This window comes from Anomaloglossus baeobatrachus, chromosome 6 (assembly GCF_048569485.1).
Source record: "Anomaloglossus baeobatrachus isolate aAnoBae1 chromosome 6, aAnoBae1.hap1, whole genome shotgun sequence".
NCBI lineage: Eukaryota > Metazoa > Chordata > Amphibia > Anura > Aromobatidae > Anomaloglossus > Anomaloglossus baeobatrachus.
The window spans coordinates 344,689,717-344,711,424 of NC_134358.1; the positions used below are offsets into that span (position 1 = coordinate 344,689,717).

Sequence of the window (21,708 nt, forward strand, 5' to 3'; positions counted from 1 at the left end):
AGGTGATGGCGAAGGTGCTTGTAATACTGTGGTGAATATTAATGATGGTTCTGTCTCTTCATGTATTGTTAATTCAAGTATATTTAAATCTATTTCAGTTTGATTTTGTTCGTCTACAAGTTCTGATATCTCCAATGGGGAAAAAACTGAATCTTGTGATGGTTGTAACGGGATGTTTTTTTTTATAATATTTGGTTCCAGAGGGGGACGATTTTCTATCAATACCTTAGTCTCCTTTTTCTGTGTTTTCTTACCTGTTGTCTGGTCTTGTGCGGTGGAAGTATTTGGTAATATTTTGTTTTTAGTTTTTGATATAGCTCCTTCTTTATTACTTCCATATTTTATAGTATATCTATCTGTAAATTCTGTTTTTGGGGGGTTTTGAGGTGATGTTAAATTTTTCAGGTTTTTTTTTTAATATTATCTACTTCTTATTCTTATTTTTTGCTTTCTCATTTACCCCATCTTTTTTTTCTAATGGTTTTTCAAATAGTTATTTTTCTTGTGGTTTCATTTTAACTGTATCCCATCTAAACTTTTTTTCAAAAGTTTTTAATCTCCTAGTAATATCATTATTAATGAGATTAAAAAAATCAAGTGATTTATATTTTTCTAGTTCTTTTAGCTGTTTTTCACAGGGTTGCGCTGCTGTACTCGCGGGCTGGGCTGGGCAGGGGTGTTTAGCAGGCAGACTGGGCCCCCACTCTCTGATAGGCTCCCAGCCTTTCCATTATAAACTGCAGTGATCGCACAGAATAATCTGTACGATCTCTGCAGCTTCCCTGGTTGTAGCAGAACTCCCTGCTGTGAGCCTCCTCCTACTGTGAGCCTCCACCTGTAGTGAGCCTCCCCTTGCTGTGAGTTTCCCATTGCTGTGGGGCCTCCCCCTGCAGTGAGCTTCCCCCTGCTGTGAGCCTACCCTTACTGTGAGCCTCCTCATGCAGTGAGCCTCCCCCTGCAGTGAGCCATCCCCTGCAGTGAGCCTCCTGCCTCCCCCTGCTGTGACCCTCCCCCTGCTGTGAACCTCCCCCTGCAGTGAGCCTCTCCCTGCAGTGAGGCTCCCCCTGCAGTGAGCCTCCTGCCTCTCCCTGCTATGAGCCTCCCGCTGCTGTGAGCCTCTACCTGCATTGAGCCTCCCCTTGTTGTGAGCCTCCCCCTTGCTGTGAGCCTCCCCATTGTTGTGAGCCTTTCTCTGCAGTGAGCCTCCTGCCTCCCCCTGCTATGAGCCTCCCTCTGCTGTGAGCCCCCCTTCTCCTGTGAGCTTCCATTTGGTGTGAGCCTCCACCTGCTGTGAGCCTCCCCTTGCTGTAAGCCTCTTGCCTCCCCCTGCAGTGAGCCTCCTGCCTCCCTCTGCTGTGAGCCTCCCCCTGCAGTGAGCCTCCCCCTGCAGTGAGCCTTCCCTTGCTGTGAGCCTCCCCCTTGTTGTGAGCCTCCCCCTGCAGTGAGCCTTCCTCTGCAGTGAGCCTCCCCCTGCTGTGAGCCTCCCCCTGCTGTGAGTTTCCACTTTCAGTGAGCTGCCCCTGCTGTGAGCCTTTCCCTGCAGTGAGCCTCCCCCTGCAGTGAGCCACCACTTGCTGTGAGCCTCCTGCCTCCCCCTGCTATGAGCCTCCCTCTGCTGTGAGCCCCCCTTCTCCTGTGAGCTTCCATTTGGTGTGAGCCTCCACCTGCTGTGAGCCTCCCCTTGCTGTAAGCCTCTTGCCTCCCCCTGCAGTGAGCCTCCTGCCTCCTCTGCTGTGAGCCTCCCCCTGCAGTAAGCCTCCTGCTGTGAGCCTCCTGCCTCCCTTTCCCGCTGCTGTGAGCCTCCTGCCTCCGGCTGCTGTGAGTCTCTTGCCGCTGTGTACGCCCCTAGTACTGTGTGCCACCAACCCAGTGCTGTGCCACCCATGGTGTAGAAATTGGAGGAAAAGTGAGGAATGTGCTCTGGGTTTCATCAGCTATAGGTGACTGTGTTATTTTCTGCAGAGTTGCGTCATGGCAGGAAGAAGTGATGGCGGTCAGTGCCGGATGAAGAGGAAAAACGAAGATGAATAACGTCAGCTAGAGACATCACTGGTAAGTTCGTGTATTACATGTACACACACAAAGTACACTATATGCACAGCTGCTGTGCATAATGTCACTAATTAATGTCACTGGTGATCCCTGTGTGGTGGTAATATGTGATCTGGCCAGAGTGTGGTGGTATTTCTCTGATGTATGTGGTATTACTTGGTCATTTATATGGTCTGCTCATAGTGTTGAGGTATTTCTCCCTTGTGTGTGGTTATGTGGTAATATTCGGTCATTATGTGTTCTGATTATGGTGTGGCGGTATTTCTCTCTTATATGTGGTTGTATTTGGTTACTATGTAGTGGTAATATGTTATTGGTCACGGTGTGGTAGTATTTCTCCCTTGTATGTTGTATTATTGGTCTTGGTATAGTGGATTGTGTTGTGTCTAGAGGACTTTTTTTTTCTCTATCAATAAAGGGAATATTATTTCCAGTAGAGATTAAATACTTGAATGGTTAACCCCTCCTTGTCCTGTGACTATTACACTGTAGCAAATATGCTAAGTAATTGCCTATTCTAAGGCCATGTGCCCATGTTGAGTATTTGGTCAGTATTTTACCTCAGTATTTGTAGCCAAAACCAGGAGTGGTAAAATCAGAGGAAAAGTCTAATAGATACGCCTCTGCATTTTTAACCCACTGCTAGTTTTGGCTTAGAAATGCTGATGTAACATATTGACCAAATACTGAATGTGTGAATGTGTTCTAAGGATAAGTGATAACTTAAGGTGGTGTCACACACAGCGACGACGACAACGACATCGCTGCTATGTCACAATTTTCTGTGACATAGCAGCGACGTCCTGTCGCTGTCGCTGTGTGTGACATCCAGCAACGAGCTAGCCCCTGCTGTGAAGTCGCCGCTCGTTGCTGAATGTCCAGCTTCATTTTTTGGTCGTCGCTCTCCCGCTGTGACGCACACATCGCTGTGTGTGACAGCGAGAGAGCGATGAAATGAAGCGAGCAGGGAGCAGGAGCCAGCATCTGGCAGCTGCGGTAAGCTGTAACCAGGGTAAACATCGGGTAACCAAGGGAAGACCTTTCCCTGGTTACCCAATATTTACCTTTGTTACCAGCGTCCGCCGCTCTTGCTGCCAGTGTCGGTTCCCTGCTCTCTGCACATGTAGCTGCAGTACACATCGGGTAATTAACCCGATGTGTACTGTAGCTAGGAGTGCAGGGAGCCAACGCTAAGCAGTGTGCGCGGCTCCCTGCTCTCTGCACATGTAGCACAGCAACGCATGTCGTTATGATTGCTGCTGCGTCTGCTGTGTTTGACAGCTAAGCAGCGATCATAACAGCGACTTACAAGGTCGCTGTTGCGTCACAGAAAATGGTGACGTAACAGCGACATCGTTGTTGCTGTCGCTATGTGTGAACCCAGCTTAAGTCATCTGCGGGGACCGATTGCTGGGACCTGCACCGATCGTACAACTTTTATTCCCTCGAAAGTGGAGCTGATGTCCGACTCGTCCCCTAATCCATTCATTCAATAAGTCATCACCTACCTAACCTGTGGATCGGTGATCTTTTGTTTTCACCAAAGATCCCCCTTACTGTAAACAACTGTAATTGGACATCAGTTATTGTGTGTGCACAGGAGATGTGCAGGAGCCGGCTGTGCTTCACAGTCAGCGCTCCATCATAACGGGGATAACGGCTAACAGGTATTTGCATATCGCTGTAGGGTGGGCCCCAGACACCCCAGTCCAACGCTGGATAGGCCTGTAATTGACATCAAAGGTAGACCACAACTATGAGAGACAAAATGAGAAAACAAATCCAGAAAATCACTTTGTCTGATTTATTTTCAAATTATGGTGGAAAATAAGTATTTGGTCAATAACAAAAGTTCATCTCAATATTTTGTTATGTATCCTTTGTTTGCAATGACAGCGGTCAAGTGTTTTCTATAAGTCTTCACAAGGTTGGCACACACTGTTGATGGCATGTTGGCCCATTCCTCCATGCAGATCTCCTCTAGAGCAGTGATGTTTTGGGCCTGTCACTGTGCAACATGGACTTTCAACTCCCTCGAAAGGTTTATTATGGGGCTGAGATCTGGAGGCTGGCTAGGCCACTCCAGGATCTTCATCAGACCATATGAAAAATAAAAAACAAAATATTTTATATACCACCTGAGGAAGACAACATACTGGTTGTCAAAACACGTTGTGGCATATTAGGGACCACTAATAGAGGTTTGGATAATTTTTAAAAAAATCCTTTGGTTTCTTTTCCTTATTAGTAGAGTTGAGCGCGGTTCGTGGTTCGAGGTTCTCCAGTTCGCGGCTCGAGTGATTTTGGGGGCTGTTCTAGATCGAACTAGAACTCGAGCTTTTTGCTGAAGCTCGATAGTTCTAGATATGTTCGAGAACGGTTCTAGCAGCAAAAAAACCAGCTAATTCCTAGCTGGCTTTCCGCTGTAATAGTGTAAGTCACTCTGTGACTCACACTATTATGACATTTCAGTGTATAGTGTGCGGGAACAGCGCATTCAGATCACTGCTGTATGGATAATGGCGATCGCCATTTTTTTTTTTTTTCCCTTGTCTTCCTTCCCTAAGCGCGCGCGTGATGTGGGGCGGGCCAGCATGTCAGCCAATCCCAGACACACACACAGCTAAGTGGACTTTTAGCCAGAGAAGTAACGGCATGTGTGATAGGATGTCCATGTCACATGTCCCTGCATTATAAAACCGGACATTTTCCTCCAGCACGCCATTATCTGCCTTCTGCGTCCTTGGTGTCAGACATCACTGGCGCAGCTCCTATCGCCGATACTGCTGTATACGCTCCATACACAGCGCTGGACAGCTTAGGGATAGCACTTTCTATCAGTCCTTTTAAGGGCTCATACCGGCAGGGTCAGAGCCATAGGTGACAGGTCCGTGAAAACAGAGTTTAACAGCTACACAAGATGACAGCGTCTGTGTAGCTAAGGTCAGGGATTTCCTCGCTGCATTTCCCCATTAGGAGGGATAGAAAGGCAGGCTTACTTTCCTCTACCCAGAGACCCACAACCCTGCCACTGTACCCTCCTGCCCTTTGCACACTCCAACTCATTGTTACTAAGCCATTATACTAGCAAACACTGAGTGAACTTAGTGACATCCTAAACGTGGCTGTTGGACTGCTGTATCGTCCCACAAGTGCAAAGATATTTGCAGCACCTCTGCCTGCATTGCACACTCAAACTTATTGTTACTAAGCCATTATACTAGCAAACACTGAGTGAACTAAGTGGCATCCTAAACGTGGCTGTTGGACTTCTGTATCGTCCCACTAGTGCAAAGATATTTGCAGCACGTCTGCCTGCATTGCACACTCAAACTCATTATAACTAAGCCATTATACTAGCAAACACTGAGTGAACTAAGTGGCATCCTAAACGTGGCTGTTGGACTTCTGTATCGTCCCACAAGTGCAAAGATATTTGCAGCACCTCTGCCTGCATTGCACACTCAAACTCATTGTTACTAAGCCATTATACTAGCAAACACTGAGTGAACTTAGTGGCATCCTAAACGTGGCTGTTGGACTTCTGTATCGTCCCACAAGTGCAAAGATATTTGCAGCACGTCTTCCTGCATTGCACACTAAAACTCATTGTTAGTAAGCCATTATACTAGCAAACACTGAGTGAACTTAGTGGCATCCTAAACGTGGCTATTGGACTTCTGTATCGTCCCACTAGTGCAAAGATATTTAGAGCACGTCTGCCTGCATTGCACACTCAAACTCATTATAACTAAGCCATTATACTAGCAATTTATGCTGCCAGTTTAAGGGCCGTAGTTGCATTGTCAGGGATAATTATTCTTTATTATTCTGCTGTTAATAAAGCTAGACCACCGCTGCAATCTACACCACCTCTCAATTTTTACTACCACATTTTAAGTGCACAATCTTGTCTCAATCAACATGAGTGGAAAAATGACAGATGCTTGTGGAAAGGGGAAGAGGCGTGTTGGAAAAGGAAAAAAAGGGTTTGTCCGTGGGGAAGGTGGCAAAGCTCCATTAACATGAAGATAGACCATCTACCAGCAAAAGTAAGATGTCTACTACTTACCGTGGACAATCCGATGTGCTCCCTTTTTTACGGACACGAACAACAGGAACAAAGGTAGATGATGACCAAAAAAGGAAAATGCTTGAATGGATCTCAAGTGGTCCAACAAGTGCCCTCTCAGCCACCTCAACTACCGCATCCAAAAAACACAAGTCCTCTGAGTTGTCATCCCAATCAAACTTGCTTTCTCCCAGCTCTGAAGTCTCCATCAGCCCTGCACAGTATGGTGGAAGTGAGATGGCTGAGTCTGCAGAGCTGTTCAGTCACACTATAGCCTGGGAATCAGAGGTCTGCTCCCAAGCTACAGTGAGTACAGACCAGGAAATGGTCTGCAGTGATGCCCAGAACCTTTGTGACTCTGATTCAGGCCGTGAGGACCAGGTTTCAGAGCATAATGTTGACCCTTTGTCACAAGCTGTAACACCTGTGGTTATAGAAAATGAGGAACATACTAATGACGATGAGACGCAGATACCAGATTGGGATGACAACTTAAATATTCGGTCAGGGCAAGAAGAGACTCGGTCTGAGGGTGAGGGGAGTGCAAACACAACAATTGTTAAGGAAGTTCTAGATCCCACCTACTGTCAACCCACAGTCAGGCACTCGAGGAGGTCAACAGAGGCGGTGGAGGAGGATGCAACTGACGACGAAGTTACCTTGCACCTTCCTGGACAGAGTCGGAGTACTGGTAGCACGTCTACAACTGCATCCTCAGCCACCACTCTGCCTCTGAGCACTAGTCGGGGGGGCTCAGCAGGTCACATGCCCTCTAAGCCTTGCCTAGCCTGGTCCTTTTTTGACATAGCAAAAGATCGCCCAAATTATGTGATCTGTAAAATTTGTCGTGATTCTGTTAGTAGAGGGCAAAACCTCAGCAGTTTGACAACTTCTTCCATGAATCGTCACATGAATAAATATCATATGTCCCAGTGGGAAGCTCACCGTGCCTCAATGCGGCCTTGCGGAGCGAAACATCCACCGCCTGCTCCTTCCAGTGCATCCGCGCGCTCTTCATCTTCTAGGACTGTGGGGACAGCTGTCACACCTGGTTTTCCACGCACAACTTCCACCACTGTAACCGCAACAGGCAGTTTGCTTGGTAGGTCGTCAGTTGGTTTGGAAGGGGAAACAAGTGCGTATGTACAGCTCTCTCAGACATCGATAGCACCAACGTTGGATGAAGGCAACATCATGTCTTCGACTGCACTTTCCTCACAAACCTGCATTTTTCCAGGGACACCCTACTCAACACCGTCTACACACAGCAGCCAGATCTCTGTCCCTCAGATGTGGACAAATAAAAGGCCATTTCCTGCGACCCATGACAAAGCTAAGAGGTTGACTTTATCCCTCTGTAAGCTCTTGGCTACCGAAATTCTGCCTTTCCGCCTGGTGGACACACAGGATTTTCGAGACCTTATGTCTGTCGCTGTGCCCCAGTACCAGATGCCCAGTCGCCACTACTTCTCTAAGAAAGGTGTGCCCACGCTACACCAGCATGTCACACACAACATCACCGCTTCCTTGAGAAACTCTGTGTGTGAACGGGTGCATTTTACCACCGATACTTGGACCAGTAAGCATGGACAGGGACGTTACATGTCGCTGACTGGGCACTGGGTAACTATGGTGATAGATGGTGAAGGGTCTGCTGCACAAGTCTTGCCGTCCCCACGACTTGTGTGTCAATCCTCTGTCTGTCCAAGTTCCGCCACTGCTTCTGCCTCCTCCACCTCATCTGTGTCCTCCACCTCCGCCCCAAGCCTGCCTGGTCAGGCCACCAGCGTTCTCACTGCGCAGAAGGAATCATGCACCCCTCATTACTATGCTGGCAGCAGAGCGCAACGTCATCAGGCGGTCTTTAGCTTGACATGTCTTGGGAATATGAGTCACACAGCTGAGGAGTTGTGGTCAGCTCTGCGGTCCGAGTTTAATAAATGGTTGTCTCCACTCAACCTGCATCCTGGTAAGGCCGTATGCGACAATGCTGCAAACCTGGGTGCGGCCCTTCGCCTGGGCAAGGTGACACACGTACCTTGTATGGCTCACGTGTTGAACCTTGTTGTCCAGCAATTTTTAACACACTATCCCGGCCTAGATGGCCTTCTGACCAGGGCACGAAAACTGTCTGCTCACTTCCGCCGTTCAAGCACCGCAGCTGAGCGACTTGCATCGCTCCAGAAGTCTTTCGGCCTGCCGGTTCATCGCCTGAAATCCGATGTGCCGACACGCTGGAATTCGACTCTCCACATGTTACAGCGACTGTGGCAGCACCGCCGAGCCCTGGTGCAATACGTCATGACGTATAGCCTGGGCCAACGAGATGCAAAGGTGGGGCAGATCACGCTGATGGAGTGGTCTCAGATCAAGGACCTATGCACCCTTCTGCACAGTTTCAACATTGCGACGAATATGTTTAGCGCTGACAATGCCATTATCAGCATGACAATTCCAGTCATTTACATGCTGGAGCACAAGCTAAACACTATTCGGAGTCAGGGGGTGGGACAACAGGAAGGGGAGGAACTACAGGAGGATTCATATGCGCAAGACACAACAACATCACCAAGGTCCAGACGTTCATCATCACCAACGCGGCAGGCATGGGACCATGGGGGACAGGGATCAACAAGGGCGCATGGTAGCAGGCGAAATGTTGAGGAAGGTGCAGGAGAACATGAAGAAATGGAGGACGAACTGTCCATGGACATGGAAGACTCAGCGGATGAGGGAGACCTTGGTCAAATTTCAGTTGAAAGAGGTTGGGGGGAGATGTCAGAGGAAGAAAGAACGGTTAGCACCTCTATGCCACAAACACAGCGTGGACTTGGTCTGCATGGCTGCGCAAGACACATGAGTGCTTTCTTGCTGCACTACCTCCAACATGACCCTCGTATTGTCAAAATTAGAAGTGATAATGACTATTGGCTTGCCACACTATTAGATCCCCGGTACAAGTCCAAATTTTGTGACATAATTCCAGCAATAGAAAGGGACGCACGTATGCAGGAGTATCAGCAGAAGCTGTTACTCGATCTTAGCTCGGCTTTTCCACCAAACAACCGTGCAGGTGTAGGGAGTGAATCTCCCAGTTGTAACTTGACAAACATGGGACGGTCTCGTCATCTTCAACAGTCTACCCATACCAGTAGCACTGTATCTGGTGCTGGTAACAGCAATTTTATGGAATCTTTTCATAATTTTTTTAGACCCTCCTTTGCAAGGCCAACAGAGACAACAAGTCTAACACATAGTCAACGGCTGGAGAGGATGATACAGGAGTATCTCCAAATGAACATCGATGCCATGACTTTGCAAATGGAGCCTTGCTCATTTTGGGCTTCAAATCTTGAAAAATGGCCAGAGCTCTCCACTTACGCCTTGGAGATTTTGTCGTGTCCAGCTGCCAGCGTTGTCTCTGAACGTGTCTTCAGTGCTGCTGGGTGTGTGCTGACAGATAAGCGCACACGTCTGTCCAGTGACAATGTGGACAGACTAACGTTCATCAAAATGAACAAGTCATGGATCCACAAGGAATTTACTACCCCTGTGTCATCCTGGGGAGAGTAAATGCTTGTGGATTTGGAATGTGCTTGATGCAAATCAAAACATCCTGTTTGCAACTAGGGCACAAGTGCTGCCCCTGATGGGGTGTCTGTGTGGCCCAATTTTTTGAAAAAAGGGAGACTCCGCTTGGAGTAACCCTTGCTTACATTGTTTTTAAAAGGAGCCAAGATGAACAAGTCATGGTTCAGCAAAGACTTTGCTACCTACCCCGGTGTCATCCTGGGGACGGTTAAGAATGGCGTATTTTTGAATGTGCTTGATGCCAATCTAGCTGTGAAGTGTACAACTAGGGCACAAGTGCTGCCACTGAATGGGTGGTTGTGTGTGGGGCACAATTTTTGGAAAAAAAGGGAGACTCCGCTTGGAGTAACCCTTGCTTGCTGTGTTTTTTAAAAATGATCCAAGATGAACAGAGCTGGGATCAGGAAAGACTTTGCTACCTACCCCAGTGTCATCCTGGGGATAGTTAATTATGGCGTATTTTTGAATGTGCTTGATGCAAATCAAAACATCCTGTTTGCAACTAGGGCACAAGTGCTGCCACTGATGGGGTGTCTGTGTGGCCCAATTTTTGGCAAAAAGGGAGACTCCGCTTGGAGTAACCCTTGCTTACATTGTTTTTAAAAGGAACCAAGATGAACAAGTCATGGTTCAGCAAAGACTTTGCTACCTACCCCGGTGTCATCCTGGGGACGGTTAAGAATGGCGTATTTTTGAATGTGCTTGATGCCAATCTAGCTGTGAAGTGTACAACTAGGGCACAAGTGCTGCCACTGAATGGGTGGGTGTGTGTGGGGCACAATTTTTGGAAAAAAAGGGAGACTCCGCTTGGAGTAACCCTTGCTTGCTGTGTTTTTTAAAAATTATCCAAGATGAACAGAGCTGGGATCAGGAAAGACTTTGCTACCTACCCTAGTTTCATCCTGGGGACAGTTAATTATGGCGTATTTTTAAATGTCCTTGATGCAAATCAAAACATCCTGTTTGCAACTAGGGCACAAGTGCTGCCACTGATGGGGTGTCTGTGTGGCCCAATTTTTGGAAAAAAGGGAGACTCCGCTTGGAGTAACCCTTGCTTACATTGTTTTTAAAAGGAGCCAAGATGAGCAAGTCATGGTTCAGCAAAGACTTTGCTACCTACCCCGGTGTCATCCTGGGGACGGTTAAGAATGGCGTATTTTTGAATGTGCTTGATGCCAATCTAGCTGTGAAGTGTACAACTAAGGCACAAGTGCTGCCACTGAATGGGTGGGTGTGTGTGGGGCACAATTTTTGGAAAAAAAGGGAGAATCCGCTTGGAGTAACCCTTGCTTGCTGTGTTTTTTAAAAATGATCCAAGATGAACAGAGCTGGGATTAGGAAAGACTTTGCTACCTACCCCAGTGTCATCCTGGGGACAGTTAATTATGGCGTACTTTTGAATGTGCTTGATGCAAATCAAAACATCCTGTTTGCAACTAGGGCACAAGTGCTGCCACTGATAGGGTGTCTGTGTGGCCCAATTTTTGGAAAAAAGGGAGACTCTGCGTGGAGTAACCCTTGCTTACATTGTTTTTTAAAAGGAGCCAAGAACAAGACAAGTCATGGTTCAGCAAAGACTTTGCTACCTACCCCGGTGTCATCCTGGGGACAGTTAAGAATGGCGTATTTTTGAATGTGCTTGATGCAAATCTAGCTGTAAAGTGAACAACTAGGACACAAGTGCTGCCACTGAATGGGTGGGTGTGTGTGGGGCCCAATTTTTGGAAAAAAGGGAGACTCCGCTTGGAGTCACCTTGCGGTGTTTTACATGATTTTAGAAGGGCGTCCCATGCCTATATCTGTGTCTCGTCTTCTTTTTCCTCATTACGCTCTTTTGTTTTCGCATGAGAATTTGTTCTTGTCACTTTCCCATGTGTTTGTGTTGTGTTGTGAGTTGTTTGTCACCTTTTGGACACCTTTGAGGGTGTTTTCTCGGTGTTTTTATGTGTTTGTGAATGCCTGCTATTGTTTCCTATGCGGTTCGAGTTCGGTTCGTCGAACGTTCGACGAACCAAACTCGAACGGGACCTCCGTTCGGCGAACCGACCTCGAGCCGAACCGCGACCGGTTTGCTCATCTCTACTTATTAGTGCTCCACCAGACCGACTTCTTTTGTTTCTTGTATACATTCTCATCAGATCATATGACATTCTTCCAATACTCTTCTGGATAATCCAAATGTGCTCTAGCAGTCTTGAGAAGGGCCTGGACATGTACTAGCTTAAGCAGAAGAGCACGTCTGGCACTGCAGGATCTGAGTCCCTAGCGGCTTAGTGTGTTACTGATGGTAGCCTTTGTTACAGTGGCCTCAGCTCTATGCAGGTCATTCACTAGTTCCCCCATGTGGTTCTGAGATTTTTGCTCATTGTTCTTGTGATCATTTTGACCCCACGGGGTGAGCTCTTGCGTGGAGCCCCAGATTGAGGGAGATTATCAGTGGTCTTTTATGCCTTCAATTTTCTTATTTTTGCACCCAAGTTGATTTCATCACATAAAGCTGCTGCCTATTGCAGATTCAGTCTTCCCAGCCTGGTACAGGGCTACAATTTTGTTTCTGGTGTCCTTCGACAGCTCTTTGGTCTTCACCATAGCTGAGTTTAGAGTGTGACTGTTTGAGGTTGTGGACAGGTGTCTTTTAAACTGATAACAAGTTCAAACAGGTGCCATTAGAACAGGTAATGAGTAGAGATGAGCCACCCCCCTGGAGTTCGAGTTCGAGTTCGGTTCGGTTCATCGAACGGAGGACAAGTTTGACGAACGTTCAATGAACCAACTCGAACCCCATTGAAAACAATGGCAGGCAAACACAAACACATAGAAAACACATTCAAAGGTGTCCAAAAGGTGACAAACAACTCCCAAGACACCACAAACACATGGGAAAGTGACAAGGACATATACTCATGCGAAAACAAAAGAGCTGGACGAGTAAAAAGAGGAGGAGACACAGATATAGGCATGTCATGCCCTTCTAATATCATGTAAAACACAGCAAGGGGACGCCAAGCAGAGTCTCCCTTTTTTCCAAAAATTGGGCCACACACACCACTTCAGTGGCATCACTTGTGTCCCAGTTGAAACTAGACATGTTGATTTGCATCAAGCACATTAAAAAAATACGCCAGCCTAAACTGTCCCCAGGATGACACCGGGGTAGCAAAGTCCTTGCTGAACAATGACTTGTTCATCTTGGATCATTTTTAAAAACACAGCAAGGGGACTCCAAGCAGAGTCTCCTTTTTTTCTAAAAATTGGGCCACACACACCACTTCAGTGGCATCACTTGTGCCCCAGTTGCAAACTTGACAGGTTGATTTGCATGAAGCACATTCAAAAATCCACAAGCATTTACTCTCCCCAGGATGACACCGGGGTAGCAAAGTCCTTGCTGAACCATCACTTGTTCATCTTGGATCATTTTTAAAAACACAGCAAGGGGACTCCAAGCAGAGTCTCCCTTTTTTCCAAAAATTGGGCCACACACACCACTTCAGTGGCATCACTTGTGCCCCAGTTGCAAACTGGACATGTTGATTTGCATCAAGCACATTCAAAAATACGCCAGCCTTAACTGTCCCTAGGATGACATCGGGGTAGGTAGCAAAGTCCTTGCTGAACCATGACTTGTTCATCTTGGATCATTTTTAAAAACACAGCAAGGGGACTCCAAGCAGAGTCTCCCTTTTTCCAAAAATTGGGCCACACACACCACTTTAGTGGCATCGCTTGTGCCCCAGTTGCAAACTGGACATGTTGATTTGAATCAAGCACATTCAAAAATACACCAGCCTTAACTGTCCCCAGGACAACACCAGGGTAGCAAAGTCCTTGCTGAACCATGACTTGTTCATCTTGGATCATTTTTAAAAACACAGCAAAGGGACTCCAAGCAGAGTCTCCCTTTTTTCCAAAAATTGGGCCACACACACCACTTCAGTGGCATCAGTTGTCCCCCAGTTGCAAACTTGACATGTTGATTTGCATGAAGCACATTCAAAAATCCAGAAGCATTTACTCTCCCAAGGATGACACCAGGATAGCAAAGTTTTTGCTGAACCATGACTTGTTTATCTTGGATCATTTTTAAAAACACAGCAAGGGGACTTCAAGCAGAGTCTCCCTTTTTTCCAAAAATTGGGCCACACACACACCACTTCAGTGGCATCACTTGTGCCCCAGTTGCAAACTGGACATGTTGATTTGCATCAAGCACATTAAAAAATACGCCAGCCTTAACTGTCCCTAGGATGACACTGGGGTAAAAAGTCCTTGCTGAACCATGAATTGTTCATCTTGGATCATTTTTAAAAATACAAGGGGACTCCAAGGAGAGTCTCCCTTTTTTCCAAAAATTGGGCCACACACACCACTTCAATGGCATCACTTGTTCCCCAGTTGCAAATTGGACAGGTTGATTTGCATCAAGCACATTCAAAAATACGCCAGCCTTTACTCTGCCCAGGATGACACCAGGGTAGCAAAGTCTTTGCTGATCCATGACTTGTTCATCTTGATGAACGTTAGTCTGTCCACATTGTAACTGGACAGACGCGTGCGCTTATCTGTCAGCACACACCCAGCAGCACTGAATACACGTTCAGAGAAAACGCTGGCTGCGAAACATAACAAGATCTCCAAGGCGTAAGTGGCGAGCTTAGTCCATTTTTCAAGATTGAAAGCCCAAAATGAGCAAGGGTCCAGTTGCACAGTCATAGCATCGATGTTCATTTGGAGATGCTCCTGTACCATCCTCTCCAGCCGTTGACTATGTGTCAGACTTCTTGTTTCTTGTGGCCTTGCAGAGGATGGTCTAAAAAAATTATGAAACGATTCCATAAAATTGCTGTTACCACCAGATACGGTGTGGCTGGTACGGTTTGATTGATGATGACGAGACAGTCCCATGCTTGGCAAGTTACAACTGGGAGATTCACTCTGTGCACCATTGGTGTTTGGTGGAAAAGCCGAGCTAAGATTGCATAACAGCTTCTGCTGATACTCCTGCATACGAGCGTCCCTTTCTATGGCTGGAAATATTTCGCCAAATTTGGACTTGTACCAGGGATCCAAGAGTGTGGCAACCCAGTAGTCATCATTACTTCTAATTCGGTCAATCCGAGGGTCATGTTGTAGGTAGTACAGCAAGAAGGCGCTCATGTGTCTTGCGCATCCATGCGGACCAAGTCCTTGCTGTGTTTGTGGCGGTGAGATGATAACCGTGCTTCCTTCCTCTGACATCTCTCCCTAACCTCGAACAACCGAAATTTGACTAAGGTCTCCCTCATCTGCTGAGTCTTCCATGTCCATGGAGTGTTCATCCTCCATTTCTTCATGTTCTCCTGCACCTTCCTCAACATTTTGCCTGCTACCATGCGCCCTTCTTAATCCCTTTCCCCCATCGTCCTATGCCTGCCGCCTTGGTGATGATGAACGTCTGGACCTTGGTGATGTTGTTATCCCTTGCGCATATGAATCCTCATGTACTTCCTCCCCTTCCTGTTGAACCACCCCCTGACTCCGAATAGTGTTTAGCGTGTGCTATAGCATGAAAATGACTGGAATTATGCTGATAATGGCATTGTCAGCGCTAAACATATTCGTCGCCATGTCAAAGCTGTGCAGAAGGGTGCATAGGTCCTTGATCTGAGACCACTCCATCAGGGTGATCTGCCCCACCTCTGCATCTCGTTGGCCCAGGCTATACGTCATGGCGTATTGCACCAGGGCTCGGCGGTGTTGCCACAGTCGCTGTAACATGTGGAGAGTCGAATTTCAGCGTGTCGGCTCATCGCATTTCAGGCGATGAACCGGCAGGCCGAAAGACTTTTGGAGCGATGCAAGTCGCTCAGCTGCGGCGGTTGAACGGCGAAAGTGAGCAGACAGTTTGTGCCCTGTGCAGAAGGCCATCTAGGCCGGGATAGTGTATTAAAAATTGCTAGACAACAAGGCTCAACACGTGAACCATACAAGGCACGTGTGTCACCTTGCCCAGGCGAAGGGCCACACCCAGGTTTCCAGCATTGTCGCACACGGCCTTACCAGGCTGCAGGTTGAGTGGAGACAACCATTTATGAAACTCGGAAAGCAAAGCTGGCCACAACTCAGCCGCTGTGTGACTCTTATTTCCAAGACATTTCAAGCTAAAGACCACCTGATGCCGTTGCGCTCTGCTGCCAGCATAGTAAGGAGGTGTGCATGATTCATTGTGCGCAGTTACAACGCTGGTGGCCTGACCAGGCAGGCTTGGGGCGGAGGTGGAGGACCCAGACGAGGTTAAGGAGGCAGAAGCGTTGGAGGAACTTATACATACAGAGGATTGATGCACAAGTCGTGGGGACGGCAAGACTTGTTCAGCAGACCCTTCTCCATCTATCCCCATAGTTACCTAGTGCCCAGTCAGCGACATGTAACGCCCCTGTCCATGCTTACTGGTCCAAGTATCGGTGGTGAAATGCACCCGTTCACACACAGAGTTTCTCAAGGAAGCGGTGATGTTGTGTGCGACATGCTGGTGTAGCGCTGGCACACCTTTCTTAGAGAAGTAGTGGCGACTGGGCATCTGGTACTGGGGCACAGCGACGGACATAAGGTCTCGAAAATCCTATGTGTCCACCAGGCGAAAAGGCAGTATTTCAGTAGCCAAGAGCTCACAAAGGGATAAAGTCAACCTCATAGCTTTGTCATGGGTCGCAGGAAATGGCCTTTTATTTGTCCACATCTGAGGGACAGAGATCTGGCTGCTGTGTGTAGACGGTGGTGAGTTGTGTGTCCCTGGAAAATGCAGGTTTGTGAGGAAAGTGCAGGCATAGACATGATGTTGCCTTCATCCAACGTTGGTGCTGTCGATGTCTGAGAGAGCTGTACACCCGCACTTGTTTCCCCTTCCAAACCAACTGACGACCTACCAAGCAAACTGCCTGTTGCGGTTAAAGCGGTGGAAGGTGTGTGTGGAAAACCAGGTGTGACAGCTGTCCCCACTGTCCTAGAAGATGAAGAGCGCACGGATGCACTTGAAAGGGCAGGCGGTGGTTGGCCCGCTACGCTAGGCCGCATTGCAGCACAGTGAGCTTCCCACTGGGAATTATGCTTGGTATTCATGTGACGATTCATGGAAGAAGTTGTCAAACTGGTGAGCTTTTTGCCTCTACTTATAGATTCCCGACAAATTTTACAGATCACATGATTTGGGAGATCATTCGCAAGGTCAAAAAAGGACCAGGCTAGGCAAGGCTTAGAGGACATGCGAACTGCAGAGCCACCCCGACTTGTGCTCAGAGGCAGAGTGGTGGCTGAGGATGCAGTTGTAGATGTGCTACCAGTACCCCGACTCTGTCCAGGAAGGCGCAAGGTAACTTCGTCGTCAGTTGCATCCTCCTCCACCGCCTCTATTGACCTCATCAAGTGCCTGACTGTGGGTTGACAGTAAGTGGGATCTGGAACTTCATCATCAAGCATTGTGTTTGCAATCCCCTTGCCCTCAGACCTAGCCTCTTCCTGTCCTGACCGAATATTTAAGTTATCAACCCAATCTGGTATTTGCGTCTCATCATCATCAGTATGTTCCTCATTGTCTCCATCAACAGGTTTTACAGTTTGGGAATGAGCGTCTACATTATGCTCATAAACTTGGTCATCAGGGCCTGAATCAGAGTCACAAAGCTTCTGGACATCACTGCAGAACATTTCCTGGTCTGTACTCACTGTAGCTTGGGAGCAGACCTCTGATTCCCAGGCTATAGTGTGACTGAACAGCTCTGCAGACTCAGCCATATCCCTTCCACCATACTGTGCAGGGCTGATGGAGACTTCAGAGCTGGGAGAAAGCAAGTTTGATTGGGATGACAACTCAGAGGACTGGTGTTTTTTGGATGCGGTAGTTGAGGTGGCTGAGAGGGCACTTGTTGGACCACTTGAGATCCATTCAAGCATTTTCCTTTTTTGGCCATCATCTACCTTTGTTCCTGTTGTTCGTGTCCGTAAAAAAGGGAGCACATCGGATTGTCCACTGTAAGTAGTAGACATCTTACTTTTGCTGGAAGATGGCTTATCTTCAGCAGATATTAATGTAGCTTTTCCACCTTCCCCATGGACACAAACTTTTTTTGCTTTTCCAACATGCCTGTTCCTCTTTCCACCAGCATTTGTCCTTTTGCCACTCATTTTGTTAGCGACAAGATTAGCCACTTAAAATAAGGTAGCAAAAATTGAGAGGTGGTGTAGTTTGCCGAGGTGGTCTAGCTTTATTGACAGCTGAAGAACCAACTCTGACTATCCCTGACAATGCAACTATAGCCCTAAAACTGGCAGCACTGTTTGTTATAAGAATAGCATAGCAAAATGTGCATGAGGGTAAAATGCAGAGGTAGTGGGACTTGCTTGGCACAAGTGGGACACTAAATTAGTATGGCAGACACTTTGAGGATGCCACTAATTTTCAGCACTGTTTGCTATAAGAATAGCGTAGCAAAATGTGCATGAGGGTTGAATGCAGAGGTGGTGGGACTTGCTTGGCACAAGTGGGACACAAAATTAGTATAGCAGACACTTTGTGGATGCCACTAATTTTCAGCACTGTTTGCTATAAAAACAGCATAGTAAATGTGAATGAGGATTGAATGCGGAGGTGCTGGGACTTGCTTGGCACCAGTAAGACACAATATTAGTATAGCAGACACTTTGTGGATGCCACTAATTTTCAGCACTGTTTGCTATAAGAATAGCATATCAAAATGTGCATGAGGGTTGAATGCAGAGGTGGTGGGACTTGCTTGGCACAAGTGGGACACAAAATTAGTATAGCAGACACTTTGTGGATGTCACTAATTTTCAGCACTGTTTGCTATAAAAATAGCGTAGCAAAATGTGCATGAGGGTTAAATGCAGTGGTGCTGGGACTTGCTTTGCACCAGTGGGACACAAAATTAGTATAGCAGACACTTTCTAGATGCCACTAATTTTCAGCACTATTTGCTATAAGAATAGCGTAGCAAAATGTGCATGAGGGTTGAATTTCAGAGGTGCTGGGACTTGCTTGGCACCACTGGGACACAAAATTAGTAAAGTAGACACTTTGTGAATGCCACTAATTTTCAGCACTGTTTGCTATAAAAATAGCGTAGCAAAATGTGCATGAGGATTAAATGCAGAGGTGCTGGGACTTGCTTAGCACCAGTGGGACACAAAATTAGTATAGCAGACATTTTGTTGATGCCACTAATTTTTAGCACTCTTTGCTATAAGAATAGCTTAGCAAAATGTGAATGAGGGTTGAATGCGGAGGTGCTGGGACTTGCTTGGCACCAGTAAGACACAAAATTAGTATAGCATACACTTTGTGGATGCCACTAATTTTCAGCACTGTTTGCTATAAGAATAGCGTAGCTAAATGTGCATGAGGGTTGAATGCATGGGTGGTGGGATTTGCTTGACACCAGTGGGACACAAAATTAGTATAGCAGACACTTTGTGGATGCCACTAATTTTCAGCACTGTTTGCTATAAGAATAGCATAGCAAAATGTGCATGAGGGTTGAATGCAGAGGTGGTGGGACTTGCTTGGCACAAGTGGGACACAAAATTAGTATAGCAGACACTTTGTGGATGCCACTAATTTTCAGCACTGTTTGCTATAAAAATAGCGTAGCAAAATGTGCATGAGGGTTAAATGCAGAGGTGCTGGGACTTGCTTGGCACCAGTGGGACACAAAATTACTATAGCAGACACTTTCTAGATGCCACTAATTTTCAGCACTGTTTGCTATAAGAATAGCGTAGCAAAATGTGCACGAGGGTTGAATTTCAGAGGTGCTGGGACTTGCTTGGCACCACTGGGACACAAAATTAGTAAAGTAGACACTTTGTGGATGCCACTAATTTTCAGCACTGTTTGCTATAAAAATAGCGTAGCAAAATGTGCATGAGGATTAAATGCAGAGGTGCTGGGACTTGCTTAGCACCAGTGGGACAAAAAATTAGTATAGCAGACACTTTGTGGATGCCACTAATTTTTAGCACTGTTTGCTATAAGAATAGCTTAGCAAAATGTGAATGAGGGTTGAATGCGGAGGTGCTGGGACTTGCTTGGCACCAGTAAGACACAAAATTAGTATAGCAGACACTTTGTGGATGCCACTAATTTTCAGCACTGTTTGCTATAAGAATAGCGTAGCTAAATGTGCATGAGGGTTGAATGCAGGGGTGGTGGGATTTGCTTGACACCAGTGGGACACAAAATTAGTATAGCAGACACTTTGTGGATGCCACTAATTTTCAGCACTGTTTGCTTTAAAAATAGCATAGCAAAACGTGCATTAGGGTTGAATGCAGAGGTGCTGGGACTTGCTTGGCACCAGTGGGACACAAAATTAGTATAGCAGACTCTTTGTGGATGCCACTAATTTTCAGCACTGTTTGCTATAAAAATAGCGTAGCAAAATGTGAATGAGGGTTGAATGCAGAAGTGGTGGGATATGCTTGGCATAAGTGGGACACAAAATTAGTATAGCAAACACTTTGGGAATGCCACTAATTTTCAGCACTGTTTGCTATAAAAATAGCAAAATGTGCATGAGGGTTGAATGCAGAGGTGCTGGGACTTGCTTGGCACCAGTGGGACACAAAATTAGTATAGCAGACACTTTGTGGATGCCACTAATTTTCAACACTGTTTGCTATAAGAATAGCATAGCAAAATGTGCATGAGGGTTGAATGCAGAGGTGCTGGGACTTGCTTGGCACCAGTGGGACACAAAATTAGTATAGCAAACACTTTGTGGATGCCACTAATTTTCAGCACTGTTTGCTATAAAAAGAGCCTAGCAAAATGTGCATGAGGATTGAATGCAGAGGTGGTGGGACTTGCTTGGCACCAGTGAGACACAAAATTACTATAGCAGACTGTTACATGTCGTGGCTCTCTTGTTGCAAGGAATGAAGTGGTCCCCCATTCCTTGTCTGCCACGAGCCCTCCTGCTCAGCAGCGCCAAAGGTCTGGAAGACTGCGCAGTCTGCAGGGGTTGCCTCCTCAGAGACACAGCAGAAGGGTGACACCTAGTGGTTCTCCCCTTGCAAGGAATGGAGCGGTCTCCCATCCCTTGCCTGCCACGAGCTCTCCTGCTCAGCATCACAGAGGCTCTGGGAGGTTGCGCAGTGTGCAAAGAATAGATGCTCAGGGAAGCAGCAAGACTTCCCATGTCTCTGCACATTGTGAAACCGAGGATCCCGCCTTTATGACCCAGAGGCAGGAAGATGAGCATGTGCTCCACGTGACGCCTTCTGATTCGCTCACTGATATCACACGGCCCCATGACGAGGCTGGTGATGTGCTGAATCCTGACTGGCTGGGCCAGGACGTCACGAACCCTGATTGGGTCACGCCCGTCTCGCGCCCGCCCTTGGGTGGAGCTACACCTCCTTAAAAGCTCCCCCTGCCATCATGGCGGCGCGCGACCGTCCTTCTATGTTTTGGATGTCTGGCAGCGTGCTGCCACGCCACTGCTTAGGCATTATTGTCTTTTGTGGGCTTTGCCCTTGCTGCTCAGGCAGCACCTAGTTTGCAGGTCTTGCCCCTGCCGTGCTGCTCCGGCAGTATCCCGTTTAGCAGGCTGTGTTCATGTCCCAGGTGAGCTCCTCGAGTCTCTGTCGGACTCACTTGGTTTCTGAAGCACACGTGCGTGGGCACCTCTGTGCTACCCCCGTGCCATATTTCTGTGACTCCCACTGGCACATGTGTGTAGGCACCTCTGTGCGTCCCCGTGCAACAGGTACACCGTACGAGAAGCCCCGAGCCATACAACCCTCACGGGTTAGGGCGGACCGGTGTACATAGATCGTCTGTGACGTTCCAGACGATCACTAGCAGCAACCCGCTCACTCTTTCCTGACCATAGCAGCGGTCCCTTACACCGCACAGTGGACCTTGACCGGCGGAAGCTGTCCATTTCCCATCTTGGCACGCTTCCCCGGGTCCCCCTCGTAACAGCAGACACTTTGTG

General features: G+C 47.4%; 1 protein-coding gene across 2 annotated transcripts in view; it reads left to right on the forward strand.

Annotated features, from left to right (window-relative positions):
* The window catches only part of TRIO (trio Rho guanine nucleotide exchange factor), a 3,493,742-nt gene that overhangs the window by 2,541,226 nt on the left and 930,808 nt on the right, over window positions 1-21,708 (forward strand). The window contains exon 52 of one of the 2 annotated variants that reach the window (XM_075314976.1): window positions 1,963-2,052. The exons of the other annotated variant lie outside the window; for it this stretch is intronic. Coding sequence (XP_075171091.1) covers window positions 1,963-2,031 — 69 coding nt within the window. The 3' untranslated portion in view covers window positions 2,032-2,052. The remainder of the gene's footprint in view (window positions 1-1,962; window positions 2,053-21,708) is intronic. 2 annotated transcript variants of the gene reach the window in all.